Here is an 18,489-nt window from a genome sequence, read left to right on the forward strand (position 1 = left end):
CTTCACAGTTTTTTTGTTACAGTTTCCGATCATGGATGGGATTATCTGGTACAAATGGAGAGCACACTCTGGTAGGCACTAAGGCGTCAAGATATGCGTGGTTGATATCCTATTCTCAGGGACATTCTGAGTCACAGACCTGGTTGACGCGCAGTCAGAAAGAAAAAGATACTTGATACCAAGGGGATGTTATATTGCTCCCGTGCACAGCATTGCACAGGACATTAGCCTTTCAGCTACACGATCCCACTGGTATACCATTCAGATATGCGAAACCACGATGATTTCCTTCATGAATGTATCAAAGCAAACATGTCCTCGACATCAAGCATATGCGTGAAGAAAATTCTGTGGAAAGCCTGCCGGAGGAGCCTTGCTCCATGGCTTGTTGCTTGCCGCAGACTCCGGATCGTAGCCAGGGGTGCTGAAGATCTTTTGGATTTGGCGACGCCGAACTCCAGCATTTGAACCCTCGAAGATCGGAAGACAAAGAGCATCGTCCATGAGTTTCCCATACGGTTGAGAGGTATCGTAAGAATTGACACCGACAGCTTGCATTGCTTCGAGAACGTGCTGGATGGCATTCTCAGATCCGAAGACTTTGGCCTGATAAGCCAGCTCCGTCTCACCGGTGGTTTCGAGATAGTGGCATGCCTTCCAGGTGAGGTATCGAGTGGTTTCCTCTCTCATCTTCATGCTGATAAGGTAGTCCGCGACGGTCTGGTAACTGATAGTCGGGACCGAGCCACCGCGTTTGTCCGTCGTGACGATTTTCAGAGTGTGCTCGAAGCAGTTGCGCATAAGGCCAGCTGCACCGGCACCAACAAGAGCGGCTGATTCGGTGAAGGCGGCCACGTTCAGCAGGGCACCATGTCCAGGAGGTGCGAGAATGTTCTTGGCTGGGACTCTGAAATCAGTGAATTGAGTGCACGGTCCGGAGCTGGCTGTAAAGCCATGTGTTTCAATATCGCTGGTGACCTTGAAGCGTCCCTCGTTCGCAGCAGAGTCGAATTCCTTGCGCGTGATGACGACGAATCCAAGTGTGTCTTTTGGAGCACCTTTGTCGCTGAAGCGACAGAGGAGAGAGAGAACTTCTGGACCCTTGAATTCCCATCCTCCGCTGCTTGAAGCCCACTTTTTACCCCCGTTGATGATGACCTCGTCTCCTCTCACTTCGGCAAAGGTCTGCACACCCAGACCGCCTTCGTTCTGGAGATAATTGGCACTTCCAGTTGGCTCTGAAAAGCCCAAAGCAGCCAAGGGCGTACCCTCGAGCATGAGGAAAGGCTCAAGGAATTCTTTCTTCTGAGCCTCGGTTCCGTACATGAAGATCGGGGCAAGACCGAGACCAGTCACGAGCCATGTGATGGGCAGACTAGAGTCATATGCAAAGAACTCTTCTGCAATGATGGCAATGTCGATAAGGCTGTTCCGGGTCCCGCCCTCGGACTCAGGGATCTGAATCTTGATCCAACCATCCTAAATGAGTTTGCCGTAGGCCTCGCGTGTTGCCTGATAACGTTCGAGTTGAGTTCCGAGTTTGAGATACGCTTCGCGGCAAGGGGCCAAAATAAGACCATCGCATTCCCATACGCTGTGAGAGGAGCACATTTACAATGGATCTTATCTCATGTCCGATGCGAGTTGTATGAACCTGGTTGACGCGTCACATGGTAAAGCGAACAGCAAAGAGATAACATTGCTACTTGGCCGAACGTCGAGTCACCAGGTACGCAGAAAGCGCCGTTGTATCATTCCGGCGTGTAAGGAACATGACATCTTCCTTCACGAATGCATTGAAGCAACAATCTCCTCGACGCCAGCAAACCTGAGTTCCTGCATCGTCTCATTCCAGATCGCTGCCGTCAAGGCCTCTCCGTCGGTATGGTACCACTTTGAGAGCCTAAGCAAACATCAGTATTCCGCTCAGGGGGTGAAAGGGGGCTAATGTTGATTGAGGGGTTTGGACTCACCCCACGATCTCTTCATTCATAAGAAAACACCCATGAGTTTCCATGCCATGGCCCAGCACAGCATCAATATACGTCGCCGCAGCCCTGTCGAGGCGTCTGCCGACAATGGCCATACCTAGCTTCAGTATTGGGGCAACAAACCCTGGGACCTCCCGCGCCAGCTCAGTGCCCTTGGTCAAGCCCGGATCGACCATGTTGATGATGACGTTGTTGGGGTCCACCAGATCTGCAAGCTTGACAATGAACAACTGACACAGCAGCTTCGACGCACCGTATCGTTCGTTCGCATCGAAATTGGACGGATCGTCGAACGAGGCCAGCAAGGGCCGTGAGTCTTTGTTCGGCAACTTGCACAAATGTGCGGTGGCCGAGTTGACTACCGTCAGGACCGGAGGACGTGCGGCGCTGTTTGATTTGCTCTTCTTCGTGAGCACAGGGAGCAGGAGAATGGTCAGAAGTGACGTGCTGATGTGGTTGACCTGTACAGTCATCTCATGGCCCGTAGCAGGGACGGCATTGAATTTCATTGCTCCCATGCCCGCGTTCAGAATGACCATATCGATGCGTGGGAGGTCGTCGTTGCACTTGCGAACGAAAGCTTGGATTGAGTCGTAGGACTCCATGTCTAGAGCCCAGACATCGATTTTGGCCGAGGGGTTCGCGGCACGAATCTTACTGGCTGCTGCGTTGCCCTTGGCTAGAGATCGCACGCCCATGACTAGGTGCGAGAGTCCCAGAGACAGGAGTTGTCGCGATGCCTCGTAGCCTAGGCCAGTGTTTGATCCAGTGATTATGGCGCATTGGCCTTTGACGCTGGGGTACTTGTCCTTGGTGGGCAGTGGGATCGTGGTGCGGAACTGGTTTTTGATGAAGACTGGAAAGAAGTTCTCGGGGAGCGAGGGCATGTCCTTCGATGCGACTTGTGTGCTGCCATTTTGGCCCTTGTGGTTATGAGAAGGCATTTTGCGCGTTGATGTGAGGTGCGAGGTCTCCGTGCAAGGGGAATGCCACGATTGAAGGGAGGCCCATACTTTATATCTGCAATCACTCACCTTTAATAGACAATCTGGCAACGATCTGTCCCATCCGCGACATTATCCCGACTCCGTTGACAACAAGCGTCAGAAACCAGTAATCCCGGTGAGGAAGTCTTACACCTCTTGGCATTCCACTATCCTCGTCGAATGACCTTTCATCTTTAGTGGCGAAAGTCGCGCGGTTTTTGACAGAGGGTTCACAGCAGGACACGGGAATTATGAAGAGCATCAAGGGTGTTGTCGTCCGGATACGCCCCGACATCAGGAGTTAGAGTTGTGCTAATCCGGAACAGGAAATCTTACATGTCTTGGCACAACATTGCAGGCTACGTCGGTGCTTCAACGTCTCGTCGTCTGCAACAAGATTGCTGGTGAGCTCAATATGGATTGCGCGGCTTTTCGGCTATCGAGTTGGCTTCCTCAGACTCCTTGCTGTGCATCGCACAACAGTTTCGTGTTTGGTTGAAGCCACTGGATCAAGTCTAGACGATCGCGCGCGATAATGGGCAAGACGCAATGTGAGTCAACCGACCATCTTGGTCAGAGATAGCATGGAGAGGGGCACAACTGACAATTCATGCCATGGCTTCCAGATGCTGCAGGATTCCGCTTTGTTGTCCGGACCTCTGACCAATGTTCGGGTACGGAAGACCGAAGGGTCGTCATGAGCCATGCCTCAACGACACGATGGAAACGTCGGAAGGATGCTACCCAGCTCCATTCATGGATCGACCCCCGGCGGCGTCTCGATGCTGAAGAGCAGATGCCAAAGTCCAAAGACTATCCAACTGTCTCGATTCCAGGCCTGGTTGGTGGGAGCTTCTCCGCCACGCAACTACCCCCGGGCATTGAACCTTCCGTGATTGAAGATTTGGTTCAGCGTAAGCCTATCTGGTCCTTACGGTATTGTCCACACTTCTGATCCACAGTTGCAGTTATCAATTTCAACCAGATTGGAATGTACCCCTACGAGATCTGCCTCCAAGTGCATCCCGTGCAAAGGGGCTGGTTTCCTTACATGATTGGCGACATCTGCTGTATCCACTCCATGATGTTCTCGGTCCGGGCCTTTGTCGACGGATCTCCTGATGACGGTCAATGTAGCCGACTGGCTGCATTCCACTTTCACCAATGTTTGCGGATTCTCCAGGCTCGCATCAATGCTTTCGAGCGAGGTCAGAAGGAAACTGTCTTCCGAGACTCAACCATCATGGTCATCATTACTCTTGCTCAAACTGCAGAGCTCACAGGAGACTTCAAGGCCGCTCAGAACCACGTCGATGGTCTCCTCAAGATCGTGAACTTGAAAGGCGGCCTGAAAGCTATGAACACGCATAACAATCTCCAAGTGAAGATCTGCAGGTAGGCTGTTCACTGGCTACATCAAGGTTGTACAGAGTCGGTCGTTTCTGACAAGAATGATAGGGCTGATCTAGGTTTGGCACTACACCTGGGCACCCCTCCGCGTCTCTTCCAGGAAAACATTGAATGGAATTGCTTCATCGCCGGACGTGGTCTGATCCGCTGTGCCCACCAACACCATGCTGATCTGACAAGTGCGTTTGTTGACAAGCTTGACTCAAAACTCCAAAATTGCTGGAACGATATCCATGCCTTTTCTTGCCTGAGCAATTTGGCCTACCAAACAACTCGTAAGCTCTCGCCCGAGACCTACAACGAAATGGTGGTGTCCATCCTCTACCGGCTCACACAGCTGTCTTTCACGGACGATCCTCTGCAGGAAATCATTCGAGTGGCTCTGTTGGTTTACTGCACGACAATCTTCCTGACACGCTCGTTCCGGCAACAACCTTGCGATCATCTTTCCGAGCTCTTCAAGACTGCCCTGTTCAACCTATGCCATGCCTCTACCATCATTGTGCCGCCAGCAGTCATGCTCTGGCTCTTGCTGTTGTACCATGTGACAGTCTACAAAGGGCCATCCGTCGATCTTTGGGGCGACGAATGGCTCGACCGAGCTGTTTCGATTGCTGGAGTAGATACCTGGATACAAGCACATCCAGTATTGAGGTCTGTCATGTGGGTTGATTTTGTGCATAATTCTGCCGGACAGAAAGCCTTCATGGCAGCCATAGAGCGTCTGAAAGTCGTTGGACCGACACAACCCTGAAGGTCCATACAGTACTTCTTATCACAAATCTGCAGACATGGCGCTTTCTCCCAGCTCGTCATGTTGGACATATGGCAGGGGCTGTAACAATGGTAGCAAGTCGGCGACAGCACTCTCATCGTCTCAACCCGCCCTGCACAATCCTTTCGAATGGGCTATCATTACCCGGCTCAATCCACGCCAGCCTTCCATCCATGTCCGCCGCGCGCCCAACAACTCCAGTCTTCACACCGACCTTCCACAATTGCGGATCCACCATATCGAACGCCGTCATATGCACAAAGACATGCGGACTCTTATCTTCATCGTACCCGCACCACAGAAGGTCTACACCAGGGATGTTCGGATGGCGGATCACGCTAGACACCTTCTTGCAAGTGCGACCCATACACAAGGGAGTTCCCTGCGTCGAATCGTGCTCGTGATCGTGATGGAGGTCAGTTTTTGTAAATCCTTGCCTTGCGAGGAGCGGCCAATTGAGTTCCGAGTACCTTGATACTGGAGCATAGCGCGTCGGTGTGAGTGTCATGACAGAGACATCGAAGCCAAAACGGCGTGCGGGCCCAGGAAGAATAGGAAGGACAACGGTGCCGCTGTTGATTTCTCCAACGGTGTAGGGTGGTCGGAAGAGGTGTATGTCTGCGCATTTGTGCATGGTGCTGGTGCGGTCGAAGCTGAGAACCCAGGTGGCGGAGGTCAGTGGTTCATCTGATGGGCGAGACGGTGGTGAGGAAATGGGACGAGGGATGGATGTTTGAGGCTGGCGGCCAGCTAGCCATTGAAGAGCCGCGGGTGCGCGGAATCGTGGAGGACTGTGTGGGCGTCGGCTTGACGACAGACCTCCTTGCGGAACCGGGAGGAGGACTTCTTCATATCTGAGACCGGATGGAAGAGGAGGTCGCGACTGTGGCTCGTTTCGTCTTCTCCGGTCGTGTGGTGGCATGTTTCGGAAGGGTGACTTTCGAGCTTTGCTCACCGGTCTGAGTGTCAAATGTCTGAGGTTGAGCTTTTCAGATATGTGCTCCGATTAGGAGGATTGCTTTCAAAGTCTTCGGGGAGCAAACGCCTTGGAGGCAGTCATCGCGATACTTCCTGTTCTTCACTCAGCGTGACACGCTCAATCATAAAATGGCAACACATTGCCTGGCAATATAAGCACAGCCACTAAGATCATTCACAGCTCGTCGGCTTTCATTAACAACTCCCTCCCCAACCTTTTCAAAGAGGCTTTGGCAACATCCTTCGGAATGCTGTCCAGAATGAGGGTATCACCAGAGTCCGTGGAGACGGGCGTATCGGTCTTGTGTCCGATGAGTTTACGAGAGGGACGTATGAAGCTCTTGACAAGTTTATCAAGCGTACGTCTCCCGTCTTCATAGGCTGCGAGACCAATTTCGCCATCTTCGAGTCGTGCAGTGTACTGAGACCGATCCAGGTTGGGAAATGAGATGCTGACTGCAACATCGAGATGATGGACCTGACGTGGCTCAACCATGCTGGCCGCGGGAACATGAAGGCTTACGGCTTTATAACCGTATTCTGAGGAGCTGGAGACCGATGACACTGACGTGGAACTGTCTGCTGAAGTGTATCCGTTCTGACTAGTAGCATGTTCGCCGCCATTGTTGGTCTGTCGTGCCATGCCATTACTTCTGGCCTTAGGAAACAGCGGTACATGCGCATAGGACCAGAATGGAGGAATGAGGATGGCGTCTCCAGGCTGTAACACTGCTAGATGAGGATCTGTTTGCATAGGAGCGTGTAGCGAATACCGCAGACCACGTCCAGTATTGCTGAAAACGCGTTGCTCGCTTGTGGTTGACCCGGGTGGGTAAGCAAGTTCTGTAATGTCGGTTGGTGGGAAGAGAACCAACTTTCTGGCTCCGCGGATCTGGAAGACAACGGTGCTCGTTACGCTATATCTGGGTGAGGTCATTATGCCGTTGTTCACATGAAAATGTAAAGACTGAATGTGACCTTCCACCGGCTTCATTTGAGCAGGTATGCGGAAATCGGGAGCGATTGTTGGCACTTCCTCGAGGTTGAGGGCCTTCTGAGCTAGCATGTCCGTGGTAGGAGTGTTAGGGTAGAAGTTCGACGACAGAATGATGGTTCGCTTGAGCAAGGTATGGACAGCGGCATGCGTCGTAGTTGCGGCGCCAATCTGCGTGCTTTGACCTCGAGAGGAATTTGGAGGAGCGGTCTTCTCCCTAAGATACTGCAATGTCCACAGTTGTGTACACGAACCAAAGTGCAGTCCAGCCATAACAAGCGGTCTGCACCGTCGGACACCATACAAGAACTCGTTCGCATGCCTCAAGAGGACTCTTCTGATCAGATAGCCCTCGGGCTGAGGATCGGCACCATTGATACTTGGTTCAGAGCCAGTTCCAGGAGCCGCTGATGGCCGACTGGGAACAACAATCCAGTCCGCAGAGATGCCTGCCTCTTTATCATGCAAAACCCATATACCTTTGTTGAAATATTTGCCGAAATGGAAGCAGGTTGCGCCGCCGCTTATGATGACAAACATGCCTGTTTGTGTCCTTTGAGTTGAATGTCCGATCAGGAAGGGTCGAGGACAGTCGGGCGATCTGACAGGCTCTACCGACGACACTCGCAGATTAGGATCCCTCGGTTCGTCGTGTAAGGTGGCGAAACTACCAGTCAATGACAGAATTTCGTACGGCTTGGGAATGCAGCCGCCTTTGGCAATGCCGCCAATAACGAGTAAAGTATCCTGAACGAAGCCGTATGAAGCCCCAAACCTGGCAAACCAGGGATAAGCTCCGATGCTCGCATCAAAAGCATGAGAGGGACGAAACGAGATTCCCATGACGACATTGTCACGGATGACCAGCTTCCAGCGCCAGAAATCCTGGCAGACGACACCGTCTTGTCGCATCCCACCGAAGAGTAATCCATGGTTGAAGCCAAGTCGAATGAAATTTGGGCCGAATCTTGGAACCGGGTGATTTCGCAGACTGGGAAGAACACGCCAGCCATTACCTGGTTCCCAAAGCAGTATGTCAGTGGCAACGTTGCTGGGACCCGTCTTGCCGCCTAAGCACACAGCTCCGAAAACATTATCTGGTAAGGTGACTGAGACGATCCGACATCGGTAACGCGGTTCGGGTAAATCATGGATTCGATGCCACGTATCGCCTTTTTGTAACCAGCAATCCCTCAGTGGGGAGCTAGGAGATGCGCGACCGCCGACGAGCATGATGTCTCCATTACTCATAGGTGTGCACACATGACAGCAGCGCGCAGCAACTTCAGGTGGTAGAACAGTGGGCGTTTCCTCCGTCAAGTAGCGTGGTCGGCATACCGCACTTGTTGCTCGACAAGATTCTGGTCCTTGTCCTCCATAGATGGCTATGGCGTGGGACCCAGGAATAGGGTAAGCTGAACCATGGTGTCGCTCGCATAGATTCCCGGGCGCTCGATAGTAGCGGAATGCGGTCAACTGAGTATCAGGATTGTTTGGAGACGAAGTCCTTGCTGATATATTAGACTCGTCGCTGGCGTCAGAATTCCTGCGAGAGGAATTTAACTCTGGTAGAACGTGATCCTCCCGGTTATGAGCCACAACAAGAGCGTAGTGGCTGGCGAAGAGCGCAAATTCCTCCCAGTCATCGAAAGGTTCTATGTGATCTAGAGCCATGCGCTGAGATAATGAAAGAAAGCGTGGATCTGCCCATAGCTCCCAGAGATTCTGGTACTCAATGTTTGTAAAACCTGCTTCGACCAAGCGTTGAGTGTGAGTATGACGACCACAGTACTTGAAATTGGATCGCAATGGAGTTCCCTGCTTAGTATAGTAACTTGTCATCTTCGCTGTGAAGGGATTATCTGGCTGATCAGGACTGCATGGTTCAAGGTCGCAGAGTGTGACATCTGCGGAAGTCAGTTTGCTTCTACAAGGACGGGTCAACTATACTCACCAGCAGACAAGGTTGAGGTCCAAGCTACAAGAGCATCGGCTGCTTCAGTCCGCATGTAAGACGTGGTGTCTTCGGCGATGCAAAGGACGATGCTGTCTTCTAGGCTGACAACGGAAGCAAGTAGGCTTCGTAACTTAGGTAAATTCCGTAGGTCGCAGCCGATTGCAGAATATTCCTGGCTATCGAGGAGGATGGCAGGGTCCGCAGGATATGGGTTCGCCACATGACTATGCAGCAGATCTCTCATCTCGGTATGATTTGCGATGATCCCACGTTTTGTCTCCAGCAAGGGCTCGTAGTCAACGTCAACAAATTTGGTGTTGGAGCACAGAGGTTTCTCTCGAGCAAGCCATTGAAACGGCAGAGGGTCGCTATCATCGTAAACATGCTGTGATCCGACATGAATGGGGCGTTGACATACTATCCACAGCCCAAGTTGACAATGACCTTCTTCTGACCGGTCGGCTTTTCCAGAAATTGACGAACAACCCACTCGACGGCTTTCATCCGGAGCCAGTATCCCCTATTGATAGCTGGTGAGGTCTTTATGGGATTCTTTGCTAAAAATCTGTAGAAATGTGGTTCTGGCAAGTATAGTCGCTCTGTGCTGGCTTTGAATGCAATGGTTGCATTGTTTGTCTTGAGCACCTGGGTTAGAATTGGGTTGGTCTTGCGAAATCTAGGACAGACATACAGCCATCAAGAGCCCGGCATTTCTTTCCAATTTCGTGGCATCTTCCTCGCCGCTATCGTCATGATTCTCTGAGGAATGCATTCTGGTGGTTGCTTGCATGGACGCAATGTGTTCTGCAACGCCACTCAACGGAGCCAATCATCATCTCCACAGGTTGCCAGTATCAACCAACTGACACTCATCGATAGCTAGGGAGCCTCCTGAATACCACTGAAGGCCGGTCTCTTGTGGTGACGGAATGAGCAATGCAAGAAAAAGGAAGGCAGGGTTGACTCATCCAAACGGCATGTGTGGTTTATGAAATGACGGCTTGCTCCGCCGGGATTTAAAGTACGGTGAAGCTTATGAATAGTTTCAGACTCAACGAGGTCAATCGCCCTCCTCATCACAACCCACCCAGGTCGAGTTCAACATGGGACCATGACCACTCTATCGAGAACTTAGAAGGCTCAGTTCAATGAGCCAAACTTCCGTGTGGACGGAGAACCTGTGACTAAACGAGCCGGGTGGACTCTACAAGGTGACGTGTGGCGTCAATGTCGCCTTGATATTGAGCATGAGTGAGATTGAGTCATCTCCAGTTCTCTTTGAGTCCGGTAGACAGACATGATGGCAAACATGAATCGAGCTTCGGATACAAGCAATCTCTAGCTTGTCAATTCGCCACCATCTGCCGGCGAGCAAATCCGCGCACAAGATCTTTCGCTGACATTTGGTCTGGCCACCAGGAGAACGGGAAAGAATATGATATATTTCGCCGCAATTTGGCTGATCTAGCGTTGGTAGGCTCACAAGCTGACTTTCTAGAGTCATAGAGGTACGAACGTCAACTCACCCAAAACCAGACGGGGGCAACCATAGTCATAGCTTCGAGCCAATTCTTGCCAGTTGACCGGCACTGTGAGGGCAAACTGGCGGTGTTAAGCAGTCTTTAAGTACGGTGACACCAGCCAATCAGGTCGGGGTGCTAAAGGCTATCCAAGGGCTAAACGTGGGGCTGGTTGCCAAGGTGCTTTTTAATAAGGAACTGCACTGCACTCTCGGAACTTTAGAAATCGAAATTTCACCCCTCGCCGTCCGCCATTCCAAGCAGAGCGTCGAACTGCTTCGACTCTGCATTCCCATCCCAAAGCTCAACGAGAGCGCCCTAAACTGCCGCACGGCATACAACATCGACAGATAGTCGATAGTCCGACAATATGGTCAAGTGAGAATTCTCCCAGCGTCTGTACCTTGATGCCAAATGATGCTAACAATGTCTGCAGCTTCACCGTCGACGAGATCGCAAGTCTCCCTTTCTTCATTGTCGTCGATGCACACTAACAACAGAAACAGCGGGAGTTGATGAACCGACCTGCGAACATTCGTAACATGTCGGTTATCGCCCACGGTAAGCCAGCCAGACCCCGCCTCAAAACCAGCGCATACTGACCTCGTTTGCAGTCGATCACGGAAAATCCACCTTGACCGACTCCCTCGTTCAGCGAGCCGGTATTATCTCCGCAGCGAAGGCCGGCGAAGCGTACGTTATACATCAAAAGAAACCGGGAGACTATAATAACATGTATGCAGTCGATTTACGGACACCCGAAAAGACGAGCAAGAGCGAGGTATCACCATCAAGTCAACCGCCATCTCGCTATATGCGCATCTCCCCGATGAGGAGGATCTCAAGGATATCCCCCAGGTATGCAACGAAGCACATTTTTGATTTCCCACAGTCTAATTTTGTGTTAGAAAGTCAATGGTAACGAGTTCTTGATCAACTTGATCGACTCGCCCGGTCACGTCGATTTCTCATCTGAAGTCACTGCCGCTCTTCGTGTCACCGATGGTGCCCTCGTCGTGGTCGACACCATCGAAGGTGTCTGTGTGCAGACCGAAACTGTCCTCCGACAGGCTCTCGGTGAGCGTATCAAGCCCGTCGTCATCATCAACAAGGTCGATCGTGCCCTGCTCGAACTTCAAGTTTCCAAGGAAGATCTATACCAGTCTTTCTCCCGAACAATCGAGTCCGTCAACGTCATCATCTCAACCTACTTCGACAAGGCCCTGGGTGATGTCCAAGTCTTCCCCGACAAGGGTAACGTGGCTTTCGGTTCCGGTCTGCACGGCTGGGCTTTTACCATCCGTCAATTCGCCGTCCGATACGCCAAGAAGTTCGGTGTCGACAAGTCCAAGATGATGGAGCGTCTTTGGGGCGACAGCTTCTTCAACCCCAAGACCAAGAAGTGGACTAAGGTTGGCACGCACGAGGGCCAGACCCTAGAGCGTGCTTTCAACCAGTTCATCCTTGACCCCATCTTCAAGATCTTCGACGCTTTCATGAAGGGCAAGGTCGATGACCTTGTCACCTTGTGCGGCAAGCTCGACATCAAGATCACCTCAGAAGAGAAGGAGCTTCCTGGAAAGGGTCTCCTCAAGGCCGCCATGCGAAAGTTCTTGCCCGCTGCCGACGCTCTGTTGGAGATGATGATTATCCACTTGCCATCTCCAGTCACAGCTCAGAAATACCGTGCCGAGACTCTCTACGAGGGTCCTTCGGACGATGCCGCCTGCATCGCCATCCGCGACTGCGACCCCAAGGGTGACCTCATGCTTTACGTCTCCAAGATGGTGCCGACTTCCGACAAGGGCCGATTCTACGCTTTTGGTCGTGTCTTCGCTGGTACCGTCCGCTCTGGCCTGAAGGTCCGCATTCAGGGTCCCAACTACGTCCCTGGCAAGAAGGAAGATCTCTTCGTCAAGGCGATCCAGCGAACTGTCCTCATGATGGGTCGTACCGTCGAGCCTATTGATGATATGCCAGCTGGTAACATTGTCGGTCTGGTCGGTATCGATCAGTTCTTGCTCAAGTCCGGTACTCTCACCACCTCTGAGACCGCCCACAACATGAAGGTCATGAAGTTCTCCGTCTCTCCTGTCGTGCGACGATCCGTCGAAGTCAAGAATGCCAACGACTTGCCCAAACTTGTCGAAGGTCTCAAGCGATTGTCCAAGTCCGACCCTTGCGTCTTGACCATGATCACCGAGTCCGGCGAGCACGTTGTTGCTGGTGCTGGTGAACTTCACTTGGAAATCTGCTTGAAGGATTTGGAAGAGGACCACGCTGGTGTGCCCCTTAAGATCAGCGACCCAGTCGTCTCATACCGTGAGACCGTTGGTGGCGACTCCAGCATGACTGCCCTGTCCAAATCTCCCAACAAGCACAACCGGCTGTATGTCATTGCATCGCCTCTCGGTGAGGAAGTTTCCAAGGACATCGAGGGCGGCAAGATCAACCCCCGTGACGACTTCAAGGCCCGTGCCCGTGTCCTTGCTGACGACCACGGCTGGGATGTTACCGATGCACGAAAGATTTGGGGTTTCGGTCCCGACACCACTGGTCCCAACTTGTTGGTTGACCAGACCAAGGCCGTCCAGTACCTCAACGAAATCAAGGATTCTTTCGTTTCTGGTTTCCAATGGGCTACCCGTGAAGGTCCTCTCGCCGAAGAGCCTCTGCGAGGAGTCCGATTCAACATCATGGATGTCACTCTTCACGCCGATGCTATCCATCGTGGTGGCGGTCAGATCATTCCCACTGCCAGACGTGTGCTGTACGCTTCCACACTTTTGGCTGACCCCGGCCTCCAAGAGCCTGTCTTCTTGGTCGAAATCCAGGTTCCAGAACAAGCCATGGGTGGTATCTATGGTGTCTTGACCCGCAGAAGAGGTCACGTCTTCTACGAGGAGCAACGTGTGGGTACACCACTGTTCACTGTCAAGGCCTACCTTCCTGTCATGGAGTCTTTCGGTTTCAACGCCGATCTCCGTGCCGCCACTGGTGGTCAAGCCTTCCCCCAGATGGTGTTCGACCACTGGCAGATTCTGCCCGGTGGTTCGCCACTTGACGCCGCCAGCATGCCCGGCAAGATCACCGTGGATATGCGTACGAGAAAGGGTCTCAAACCCCAAGTTCCCGGCTATGACAACTACTATGGTATGTTTCTCCTTGCATCTATGTTTAACTGCACTCATACTAACCCATTTCACAGACAAGTTGTAGAGCACTCAGCTTGCAAGCACAGATCAAAAAGGCCATGTCATTACGAATCGCATACCCCCAGAATCATGGTCTTGACGCATTGACGGTAACAAAAGCACTGGTTCGACGCAATGACATACATGCTTGAAGCAGAATACGGACTCTAGGTGGTTGTCAAGCTCGAAGATGGAGGGAGAAAAGACAAAAGGACATTGAGGGGTGGATGACGGTCTTGGGTCACTGTTGAAGACCAACTATCGACACAACTGCATTTTCCTGTCTTGTTAGATTGTTGTTGCCTCCGTTGGTGTGCATACAGGCTCGAGAAACGTAGATGACAATTTGATGCATTCATGAGACAAATTCTTCTCATTCAGATCACGATACTTATACCCACAAAATCCCAACGTCATGACCAAATGCTGTTGTACGCTCTTGTCTGCCCATCTCTCCTTAGCAGTCTAGGGTTAGGACACCAGTGAGGTATCAATTTCGAACAGGACTTTCATATGTGAGGTTGACAGTTCCTGTCCATACTCTATCAACGTTTACCTAATCACTTCATGGCTCTTGATATCATCCCCAAAGAAGATTGTGTCTCTGACATGCAACGAGGTCGAGTCCAGCTCATAAGCCCCTCCAAGACCATTTTTGAAAGGAGGGTAATTTTCTCAGCCATTCTCTATCCTTAGCATGAGCAATCATTTCCTCCACCTTTTTGGGGGGTATCATTCCGTCCTTCCAACCTCCACCTTTTTTGACATCCCGGACGCCTTGCTGCACGAAGTCCACCAGAACCCCTACGAAACTCCGTCTCATCTTGAGAAACAACTCGAGTACCTTACTTGCGGAACCCATTGCGCCATCTGGGAAGTCTGGTTCGACAAGCTTCCATCGCCGCCCGCAACTGAGAAGTAGAAGCCGATTTGACAGCTGGTTGCATATGTCCGTGTCTGACGAATTTAGGCCAGGTGTTTGTCAGAACCAGCTCTTTTATACTCTGTTCAGCATTGTCAAAAGCCTTCTCGTCGAATGTATCTGGTATTCCAATACTGGCAGGTAATCTCTCTCCGAAGTTGGTCATCTTGAGCTCTTGAATTTGACGTGTCTGGACCGCCTCGGGGTTTGACTCGTACTTTTCGCCATCGCCAACGGCAGTGGATACGACTGAAAACTGATCTCTTCCCGGTTGACTTTCCAAATCCTCTGAGACAGTCGAAGACCAGTAGTCTTCGAAAGGCGTGGCAGAATTGCAAGCGGCTTCGGCACAGACCAAGGCTGCATATTGTTCAAACGTCGCCTCCAGTTGTCGAAGCTGGCCAGACGAGATGTTGATTGGGAAGTCCGAGTATTTCAAACTCACGAACGAAGCATAGATACCGACAGCTTGTTGAAACTGTTGTCGAGTCATTGCTTGATCATAAGTCTTGACTGGGGTTTCTTTGTGAAGCATGCTTGTCTTGGGACGTCCAGAGTTCCACTTGGCCTTCCATTCTCTTACATGGATCAAGAAACTGATGTTTTCGCCAGAAAAGTCTCTCAGAGCCGAGAATGTGAGAAGACGAGTTGGATCAATCTTTAGTGCCGTCTCGAGTGCGCCCATGGTATACATGTCTCCAGGACGAATACTCGGATCCTTCATACTCTTTTGGAAGTGAGGACGCCAAAATCTGGATCTAGCCGCGATTTTGGTGGAACCTGATGTGAAAGAACCGCTTGATTTGTGCTTTTCTTCCCACTCCGCGATGATTTCTCGTGTCTCGGTTTGCAATTTTCGATTCATGAAGATTTGGAAGAACGGGACAAACACGACCGAGCCTTGCATGATGACAATGGAAGGAGAGAACCTGGGTTGGGTCAGCATCATGCAGCACAACGTCAATCGGCAATTCGTACCATAGAGGAGGGACGACGTAGTTGTCTACTGGCTTCATTCCCTTGGCATAGAGTGCGACAAGCCACATTGGAGAGGCCGGCAACCTGTTATTGTCAATGAATTGTTATTGTAGCAACATAATAGGAACACACCCAGCAAGGATACAGGCAATTGTCTGTTTGCGCCATCCATGGACATCATGAATGTTCCGGACACGCCAGAGAAGGACTGGAGCGTAAATCCAAGACCAGAATATCTGCCATGCAATCGACGGCATCCTGTTCGTTTGTCAGCAGATGGGTCTTAGCATAACATCTTCAATATAGGTTTGGCTCACCATGCCCAGCCTCTTCGACAATCTCCTCTAGTTGTGGCATGGCCAGTCACACCGAATCCAGGATGGAATTGTCGCGAGACAAGGAAGACAATCAAGGCCAAAACAAGCTATGTTTGTCAGTGTGGTTCAGAGTTTCTTTCACTTGGCACTCACCTGGACGATCATGGCGATACCAATCCATGCCATTGTGTTCTTGGTAGCATTGTATGTCTTGAGCTTCGCCCACCACGTGCGCCATCCTCTTATCTTGGGGCTTGGAATTCTTGTCTCAACGAGAATATCGCCTTGTGCGTATCTCTTTTGCGCCGTGGCAATCGAGAACAGTTGGGAGTTTGTAGCCTGAAACAAGGCGATACCCACAGGTAGGTAGATGCTCATGATCCAATACTCGGTAGCACACGGGAAAAATCCGTTCAGCACATATGCAATCATGCACAGAACCCAGTAGACATGTAAGACCGCAACAGCGCTGATAGTCAAGGGAATATTCCGCATGCGCAGGAAAGGCAGGTGTCGATTGCGCAGGAGGAATATTGCAGCCGGCAGCAATAGACACGTCCACGCTATGACAAGGGCGATGTAAGTGAAGCCGAGGCCGTCGGTGTTGTATCTTAGAGACATGTCGTAGACGTTTGCGAATGTGGTGTGAAGTCCGGTCGTACCTCCATTGAGTCCATTATTAACAGTTCGAGGCTGTGCCCCTGTACATGGAGTTGATGAAGCCATCCGTACCAGCGGGTAGTGAAGTAGAGGGTGATATTTGGAATGACGGCAAGTTGGCAGGTTGTCTCAGGAGTTGAGAAACTGACAGAAGGGACGAGTCGCGGGAGGAAATGAGAGTAAGTAAGACGAAGGCGTGCTGATGTTGATGCGGGTTCACGAGCTGTGTCGCTCAAGCCGCAGGTTGAGGTGCCGATGATGCTGCGGTCGAGGTAAAGAGGTTGCACGAAGACGGGAAGCAGGAAGGAAAGTGGGCAAACTTGAGGCCAAAGCACGGAGATGATGCCGGGAAAGAAGGAGGGTTTGTTGATCGAGAAACACAGGAGAGTTGTCAAGCCATCGTGGAGGAGGGTGTTTGAGTCTCTCTTTTCCTTGGAGTTGTGAGCTATCTCAGCATGGATGGTATCTGACCATACTCTTGGGGTGCGGCACAAAAATGGTTTGATGTGCTGTTTCAGTAACAACGCACTTACCTTGATGTTTTAATGCCTCGCACCTTTTCATCAGACTGTCACCAACTCGTACAAGGGTTTCATATATCATCCTCATGTCATTCCCGTTGATCAAGTGTACGGTCATTTCCGGTAGATCATCTGCAGGTCCAATGTGTCGGGAAGACGAGACGTTGAGGTTCTTGACGAACCTTGCTGGATCCGATTCCAGCCTCACCTGGAGGAAGAAAGGAATACGCCACGTACTCTGGAAGAGGGATACCCAGCCAGCTTCTGAATCATCTCCTTCCTCACTCCAATGCTGATGCTTGTACAACTCTAGTGACATGATCTCCTAATGAACGAACCTAGATGTTGTGCTTCCAGCTCCTTAGCTCCAACGTCCTTCACCTCGCTTCCCCGCAAACCCTGCCACCGCACCGACTTCCCGTGGCACCCGAAACACTTCTTCCGATGAACGGCCAATCGCAGCCCCCAGCTGGGGTGCCTTGAGCCGTAATGCTTCCACACTTCCGTCACGGAATTCTCCAGGCTGTCCGGCAAGCGTGTCTTCCGTGATGTTTCAAGGCGTGTCATGTTCAAGCAAGACTGACATTCACTCCCTTCATCCCTGGAGGTCACAATTTAGGGGCAAGATAAGAAGCTGGGCCACATCTTGCAGGCAGAGTTCTAGAATACTACATCGGCTATGGTCTGGACGTCACGGTACTCTGACGAGGAATACCTCATTCAATGTTGCTGGGTACCACCTGTGCAACATTGCTCGTCCCCAGCACTCCATCCCGCAGTGCCACGGTGATAACGGTCGAACGTGGAGCGTAGAACACGTCACTTGGAAGGATGGCCTGAGGTCTGCACAGGATAGCAAACGTCCTAATGTGGGTGCACGGCATAATAGTCATTGCAAGGAGGCTCCAGTCGAACAAATCCTTTCACACGTTACGAGTAACGTCGTTAAACCACAGTGGCGTGTCGGGGCATAGCACATTCAAAGCATACAGCAACACATTGAAAGTATCCAGCATGGCGGGTGTCTGGTATGATATACCTGGTAGAAAGTCAGCAAGAGTTCTCCCACGATTGTTAGAGCATGCGAGTAGGCTGGGATTCCCTCAGAGATCTTGGTGAAAGGTTGCGATCATATCAGTTGAAAACTGATGTCATTTACTATCTAGGCAGAAATTTGTTGTAATCACCGGGAAGGGGCTTGATGGAAGACGGTCGTACCTTTTCACAAGATGCAGTAGTGCAGACGGATTGTTTTGGCCATTCAAATAAGGCTCATGCCAGGGAGA

General features: G+C 51.4%; 7 protein-coding genes across 7 annotated transcripts; 2 read left to right on the top strand and 5 right to left on the bottom strand.

Annotated features, from left to right (window-relative positions):
• Positions 1-324: 324 nt before the first annotated feature.
• EDD37DRAFT_658207 (acyl-CoA dehydrogenase domain-containing protein) lies at positions 325-1,580 on the bottom strand (the record flags this gene model as incomplete). Its single annotated transcript, XM_062818956.1, has 2 exons — positions 325-1,479; positions 1,521-1,580. 2 exons carry the CDS (start codon positions 1,578-1,580, stop codon positions 325-327), a joined length of 1,215 nt encoding a protein of 404 aa, XP_062669627.1.
• A 68-nt stretch (positions 1,581-1,648) lies between these two features.
• On the bottom strand, positions 1,649-3,261 carry EDD37DRAFT_438384 (uncharacterized protein). The gene has a single exon (XM_062812725.1). It carries the CDS (start codon positions 2,933-2,935, stop codon positions 1,970-1,972), a length of 966 nt encoding a protein of 321 aa, XP_062669628.1. The 5' UTR covers positions 2,936-3,261; the 3' UTR covers positions 1,649-1,969.
• EDD37DRAFT_438361 (uncharacterized protein) lies at positions 3,236-5,199 on the top strand. The gene is made up of 5 exons (XM_062812724.1): positions 3,236-3,244; positions 3,304-3,528; positions 3,604-3,891; positions 3,946-4,372; positions 4,436-5,199. The coding sequence occupies exons 2-5, from the start codon at positions 3,513-3,515 to the stop codon at positions 5,139-5,141; spliced, it is 1,437 nt and encodes a 478-aa protein (XP_062669629.1). The 5' UTR covers positions 3,236-3,244; positions 3,304-3,512; the 3' UTR covers positions 5,142-5,199.
• Positions 5,200-5,256: 57 nt separating this feature from the next.
• EDD37DRAFT_650835 (uncharacterized protein) lies at positions 5,257-6,084 on the bottom strand (the record flags this gene model as incomplete). The annotated part of the gene is made up of 1 exon (XM_062818290.1): positions 5,257-6,084. The coding sequence occupies one exon, from the start codon at positions 6,082-6,084 to the stop codon at positions 5,257-5,259; it is 828 nt and encodes a 275-aa protein (XP_062669630.1).
• A 231-nt stretch (positions 6,085-6,315) lies between these two features.
• Positions 6,316-9,863, bottom strand: EDD37DRAFT_650836 (uncharacterized protein; the record flags this gene model as incomplete). Its single annotated transcript, XM_062818291.1, has 4 exons — positions 6,316-9,041; positions 9,089-9,459; positions 9,510-9,727; positions 9,783-9,863. 4 exons carry the CDS (start codon positions 9,861-9,863, stop codon positions 6,316-6,318), a joined length of 3,396 nt encoding a protein of 1,131 aa, XP_062669631.1.
• A 970-nt stretch (positions 9,864-10,833) lies between these two features.
• EDD37DRAFT_632369 (elongation factor 2) lies at positions 10,834-14,172 on the top strand. The gene is made up of 7 exons (XM_062816721.1): positions 10,834-10,989; positions 11,048-11,066; positions 11,118-11,172; positions 11,226-11,304; positions 11,355-11,469; positions 11,520-13,764; positions 13,820-14,172. Exons 1-7 carry the CDS (start codon positions 10,982-10,984, stop codon positions 13,828-13,830), a joined length of 2,532 nt encoding a protein of 843 aa, XP_062669632.1. The 5' UTR covers positions 10,834-10,981; the 3' UTR covers positions 13,831-14,172.
• Positions 14,173-14,650: 478 nt separating this feature from the next.
• Positions 14,651-16,643, bottom strand: EDD37DRAFT_650838 (uncharacterized protein; the record flags this gene model as incomplete). Its single annotated transcript, XM_062818292.1, has 5 exons — positions 14,651-15,656; positions 15,706-15,789; positions 15,838-15,963; positions 16,023-16,129; positions 16,176-16,643. 5 exons carry the CDS (start codon positions 16,641-16,643, stop codon positions 14,651-14,653), a joined length of 1,791 nt encoding a protein of 596 aa, XP_062669633.1.
• Positions 16,644-18,489: the final 1,846 nt, after the last annotated feature.

The sequence above is a fragment of the Exophiala viscosa genome (assembly GCF_022695815.1).
Source record: "Exophiala viscosa unplaced genomic scaffold EDD37scaffold_6, whole genome shotgun sequence".
NCBI lineage: Eukaryota > Fungi > Ascomycota > Eurotiomycetes > Chaetothyriales > Herpotrichiellaceae > Exophiala > Exophiala viscosa.